The sequence below is a fragment of the Solea solea genome, chromosome 15 (genome assembly GCF_958295425.1).
Source record: "Solea solea chromosome 15, fSolSol10.1, whole genome shotgun sequence".
Classification (NCBI taxonomy): domain Eukaryota; kingdom Metazoa; phylum Chordata; class Actinopteri; order Pleuronectiformes; family Soleidae; genus Solea; species Solea solea.
The window spans coordinates 18,516,057-18,522,457 of record NC_081148.1 but is presented as its reverse complement, the minus strand read 5'-3'; the positions used below and the strand labels follow the sequence as shown (position 1 = coordinate 18,522,457).

At 40.5% G+C, this 6,401-nt stretch overlaps 1 protein-coding gene across 1 annotated transcript; it reads left to right on the top strand.

The window, feature by feature from the left end:
• The first annotated feature begins 21 nt into the window (after positions 1–21).
• On the top strand, positions 22–2,887 carry npm3 (nucleophosmin/nucleoplasmin, 3). The gene is made up of 5 exons (XM_058651747.1): positions 22–182; positions 367–464; positions 1,431–1,550; positions 1,637–1,730; positions 2,244–2,887. Exons 1-5 carry the CDS (start codon positions 110–112, stop codon positions 2,348–2,350), a joined length of 492 nt encoding a protein of 163 aa, XP_058507730.1. The 5' UTR covers positions 22–109; the 3' UTR covers positions 2,351–2,887.
• Positions 2,888–6,401: the final 3,514 nt, after the last annotated feature.

Below are 6,401 nucleotides of genomic sequence, written 5' to 3'. Positions count from 1 at the left end.
GCATTGACGTCCACACTTTGCGCCGCGCTTGTTATTTTTCATTCGGAGGCTCGTTAGTCGTAAGGTGTGAACGCTTTGCAGACCTTGCTCTTGCTCACTTTAGAAAAACATGTCCCTCAACGACGACGAGTCCTCGGAGGTCGGAATGAGCGGCCAAACCAAGCTGGAGAGTTTCCTGTTCAGTAAGAAACATTTAAATCGTAATAGTTTGTGGGTGTCCGCGCGCACGTGGGTCCCCTCTGTGACTCTTCCTCGGTGTTCACAGAATTGTTCCAACACGTTTTCCAGTCTGTTTGAGTTTGTAATGTTGAAGAGGAAACAAGAGTCGGTATTTAATCGTGCTTTGGGCGTTTTGGTTTGTTTCAGGCTGCGAACTCTCCTCCAAAGTGCCTTTCTACACTTTCCAGGCAGACGAAGAAGAGGAGGACGACGAGGAGCTGGAGCATTTCCTGGAGCTCAGAACAGTATGTACTGTGAAACCTGACCAACCTGACTGTGTCACCACGTTATCACCACGTGGACAAATAAAAATGTCCTCACTAGCGTTTGATCAATACAGGGGTTTTTTTAATGGCCCATGCTTATTGCAACCACATATATTTCTTATTTGCTCCATAGTTCTCAAACTGTGGTACGTGGCCTGTCAGTGGTACATGAGCTACCTCTGGTAACAGGGACATCAGTAACACAAATAATAAATGGAATTAAATAACCTAATTTCTTGATTATATTTGTGAAAGTATCCAGAAAAAGTCAGCGCCACTGAAAGTTACCAATGCTGCGCAGTACTTGTGAATCTGTGTTCGTTGTGTGTTCTTGTGCTCTGGAGGCGTAGCTTCGGAGGGAAGTCTGACAAAGATTCTGTGATAATTCATATATTGCAAGACTGAAGAAAACATAAGGTTTCGTGAAAAGTTAAAATCGCAGGATTTCTCTATTCACAACATAAACAGTGCATAAAGTCTATGTATTGAACATGGATGGAGCATCTCTTAAAGTAGCTTTCTCAGCCATTATCCCGCTGTAAACTCCCTCTTCTTCGGCCAGGTAACTTTCACCCAAGTTTCCTTCATTAATTTGAGCCACCGTGAGGAGACATGTAGTAGTGACGCCCGTCGAGTTAAACTGGAAGGTGTTCATTAAGATATCGATATTTTCCCTGCTGTGTCTATTATCGTATTGCACGAGGAAGGAGAGCGGCGATATATCACCAAACTGATAATTTGACCCACCCCTCGAAGGTAATGACACTTTTTGAACCGTTTCTGAGAACAAATATGTTTTAGCTTGCATAAATAAGGAATAATCTGACAATTGAGTACTTAATAACTGGCTGATGCCAATAAAAGTGTTTGGTCTTGAAGTCACACAATGTATGAAGACAGTACTCTAAAAAATACATCCTCTAAACAAATCTGTGGTCCCTGTAGGTTTGTCTAGGAGAAGGTGCCAAGGAGGAGAGCAACATAGTGGAGGTCACAGCCATGAACCACCAAGGAAAGACCATTTCAGTGCCCATCGCCAACCTTCACATCAGCTGTCTACCCATGGTATAAAAAAAAGACTCAAAACATTCACAGGTTCATGTAGCACACAGCAGACGCTTAAGCTTATTTTTTTACTCTTCTCTCTTCAGGTCAGTCTGGGAGAATTTGAGCTGAAAGCCCCAGTGACCCTCCGACTAAGGTCCGGGTCAGGACCAGTCACTGTCAGTGGACTGCACCTCATTGGTAACTAAGGCCTTTTTAAACCTCCATTGTTTTGCATTCATTGGGTGTGGTTTTCATTTAAGCCTCGCCATTTCTCTACCAGGTCCTCACTCATACTTTTACCTTCATGTGAATTATAGCGTAAATGTGTTTGATCTCCCAGTATTTTTTGTGGCCGCTGTGATTCATTAGGTTCTGAAATACTTTGTTCCTTCATTCACTTTCTCTTGAATTTGACCTGATGATGCGAAAAGGGAAACATTTCTTTGGGCAATGAAAATGTCTTTTCCTTGAAAATGAAAATGAAGACCTTTTGAAGACCTTTTGACATGTTTGTTAAAAAGTACCCTGTTTCAGAACTTTTTTGATATGCACTTTAACCAGTTGTGAAGGCAAAGCTTGACGGTCAGGATCAGACCTCATCTCGTGCTCACGCGACGGGGCAAATTAAACAAAGCCTTTTCTGCTCTATGATTACATCTGCCACCAGAATTCAGATAGCCTTATTTAACATTGTCTTTTGTTCTTTCGCAGCCTCACAGGCGGGAGAATGTGATCTGTCTGAGGATGATGACGAAGATGATGATGATGAGGAAGAGGAGATCACCCCTATTAAACCAGCCAAGAAGAAGCAAAAGTAGTGGACAGAGAGGTGACTGATGGGTTTTTGGAAAGGTCTTTCTTATGCCACTGATTTGTCTTAAGAAAAAAACAGAGTTTTGTACCAGACGGACACATTTTGCAGAGTCGATACTTCTTCTCACTTCCACGTGAATCTCACTGATGCAGCAGCTCGGATGTTCTTGCCTCTCCTTCAAAGTCAGAGGGGTGCATTTGAACTGCTTTAACTAAAGACATTCACTTACAGAAGAACTGTTTTTGCTATGATTGATGTTTTATACTGTATGTGATACAGTGGATTTATGGCACCAGTGGTGGAAAATGCACTGTATGTCTTCTACCTCCTGGTGGTGTTTGAAGATACTGTACTTGTATAAGTTTGAACATGTTTGCGCGCGTAGCTCCCCTCCAGACAGGAAAGGTGTGTTTCACAGCTGAGTAGTTCAGTCCCATCATTTACAGACGCACAGTGTTTCCATTTCCAATTTGTACTGTTTCAAAATACAGTTTGTTTTCTATGCGAGTCATAAATGTGAAGACTTTGTACACCCGGTAAATGCTTTTCAGCTTTTTTCATTTAATCTCTCTCCATTACATGAACATGTGTGTCTACCTACATTATTTTAAAACACACAGTACATGTGTTATGTTGTAAAGTAAACTAGAAATCAAGCATTGTCAATTTATGACCACAGCAAATTCTAATAAAATGTTCATAAACACACTTTACAATTACAAAAAAGGTGAAATAACTTAAAGGAAGAAGCTCACTCAGAACGTATCTGTAGACTGTAATTCTATATTTAATATGAGGAGTTAAAAAAGCAGAAACCGGGGCCAAAAAAAACGACAAAGTAGAGCTGTGTGTCGGATGATAGTGATAACACAAATATTATGGTGCCTCCATCTTTGTAGTTATTGACAAATAATCGCTTGGTAATAACATAGAAATAATAGAAAATGTGTGTTTGGGTCAAAAGGAAGGATTCAGTTCAACTTTAAAATACTCGATTGTCTGTTTTTGGTTCACAAACATTTTCATGTGAAGGTATTACATTGTAGTGATTCTACCTGTTATTACTGTACAATTATCTCCTTAATACCAAGCTGTGGACTGCATTAGAAAAAAATATGTTATTAGAAAATACCAAGGCTGCTCCGTTGACCAGCTTTGCTGAACTGACTATGAAAAAGAATCATGTCAAAAAGTATCAGAAGATGTTGCTGCGTCCCAAAAGGGTACGATATGCCAGTCGCAACCGTGTCGCTATCCCATGGCTTCTTTAAAAAAGAAATTAAAAAAATTAATTTGTGTGTGCAAAAAATCCTCCCTGCTCAGCAGAAGACAGAAATTACAATTTAAATGCAAGTTTTGGACATTTCTACACACTTTTAACTGATAATTGATGCTCTGGGCCACATGCAAAATAAAATCAGGTAAAAAAAATGTATTTCAAAAGGGAAGGAGCTTGACCATCTGGGCTCTACTGTAACAGTGGTAATCATTTGTTAATAATGAAGTCTTATAGCTTGGTATTACCAATGGAGAAATATAGAAATAATCAATATTGATTTCAAAACGTTTTATTGTAAAGTTACAACCCTAATAGTAGTGTACTATAATTCTCTTTAGCAAGTATTACTTGGTAAAGAACATTGTATTACTGTAATATTCTCCCCTCGTTACCACAACTTGTTAGCAATTTTAAAAGTAAGCCATTGCATTCTAAGAAAGCATGGCATCACCATAATGCTACCACGATATTAAGAGACAATATTACTGCACTGCATGTCCAGAAGGGACAACTTTTGTCTCAACAACTCATTCATGCCTGCTGCTGCTGCTGCCATGGCAACATGAGGAATGCACTACCTGTGTGTGTGTGTGTGATGCACTTGACAGTAGCTTTTCTCCTGGTAACAAGGAGACTGGGGTGAGCGAGGAAGTCAAGGAGGACGGGGGCTGCTTTCGTCAGAGGAAGCTTAAATAAATCTATTTTTAATTATCAGGGTGTTACACTCTTACCTCTTACCCTTGACAGTCTCAGCTGGTCACTGCTATTGTGACAGCGAGAGGAGGGAGGTGAAAAGCCCGGAGGAAAGAGTGCAGTGCCTGCTCTAGATTTTTGATGATGACTCCTCCACAGATGACGAGAGTCTCTCAGCTGCCTTTGGTGCAGTGGGACAAAGAGTCAGAAAAACCCTCGCGGTGCAATGTGGCCGAGAGCGGCTCCGACGTGTGACAATCCCGCAAATGGTTAAAGTCACTGCGAGCAGGTGCTGCTGCTGCTCCTTATTTTCTGACTCATAAAGCACATCCATCTGGTGAGTGTGCTGTGCGGCGGTTTGTGAACCTTTACGCAACTTTTATTGGGCATGAGGTTTTTTTTTATGGTACAGTGTTGGCGCGACCTTCGAGCGGCAGAGGTTACAGCTGCGTGCCGGGCGATGCCTGGGAAACAAAAGCAACAGCAGAGAGAAGTCAAACTGAAACACTCAAAGTGAGGTATTGTCTTTGGAAACAAAGTCACTAAATGTCAGACTTCTGTCGTCAAACTCCACTGATGTTTTGGGGCTTTGAACATTTAGTTGTTGGTGTTAATTATATTCATCATGTCGTACATTAAGGTCCATATGACAGGAAGGAAACTATTTCAGTCATGTGATTTTTATTTTTTTATATTTCTTCTAGTGCTGGTTGCCACAACAGTGTTGCTCATCTCATGGCAATCTCATATTTCTATTACTCAGGGAAAATGATAATCTTGTTTCAAGATGAGTAGCACATGGATATTTTCATTTTTGTTCTTAAAATACAGCTGAGTGATTATTGGAAAGTACAAAGCAGCACTGTGACTGTGGTGAGGTAACTCCAGAAGATTCCAGGTTCATCTTGACCAGAGTTTGACTCCTGATGAACATAAATGCTGAGGAGTCTCTCAGGTTTTTTCTCATTCATGAGTCCAACAGTCTGTGATATTCACATGTTTCCGTCACCTCGTGAATGTACCCTGATCATAAGAGGGACATCATCAAAGCATGGGTTCACTTTGTATAACACACTGACTAATATTCAGTGTCGCACACACAACTGAATGCACTTTGTGGTAAAGCTCAAGGGGTAAAAATTGATATTATCCAATTTAACAAAAGCTCACTGAATACAAAATGCACAAAAACTCAATGACATGTTTGCTGCTTTTTTGTCTCGCCGTTAGACAACCTTTTGTGACCATAAATGGTCCATAGAGAATGTTGAGAGTTGTTAATCCACTATAATGTATAGTGTATATGGGGTGGAGTGGCTCAGTGGTTAAGACCGGTACCCTGCGTGCAAAAGACATCATGGTCACAAGTTCAGCTCCACCCCTGACTGATTGTACTCAATTCCCTTGTAAGTCGCTTTGGATAAAAGCGTCTGCTAAATGAATGGCTAAATGACATGTAATGTAATGTAAAATAATCTGGGCCAAAGTCCTGGAGACATAATTACATCTGGCCTAACACTGACCTCAGCCTAACTTTAAAACATGTCTTCACCTTAAAACGCAGTCATTTATATTGACACGATGTTTGTCCCCATAAGGAAGATAAGTCCCCATAATGTGACTGTGTGAACAGATTTAGGTCCCCACAACATGAGGAATACCAGGAGAACACACACACACACACACACACACACACACACACACATTCACACCTCAGCAAAGTCAAAAGTCTTAGTTTGCATTTTTCAAAGAATAAAGACATTTTCAATTCCCAAAAGATATGTTTAACTTTTCATGTCGTCGGGTCAAATTCAAGAGAAACTGAACGAAGGAACACATTATTTTTTTCCCCAGAACCTCATGATTCACAGCAGCACATCACACCAATTCCTCAGAAATGACATTCATGTTTCCACATGTAAGGTATCGATTACTCCGCTGATCACCGTCAGTCAACGAGAAAATCTGCAGACATGCAGAGATGGGGCTGCGCTCTATACAGTTTAATAGAAAAAAAAAAACATTCACGTATATATACTATGGGCTGAAGCAATACACATTTCATATCCTGGTATTTATATCC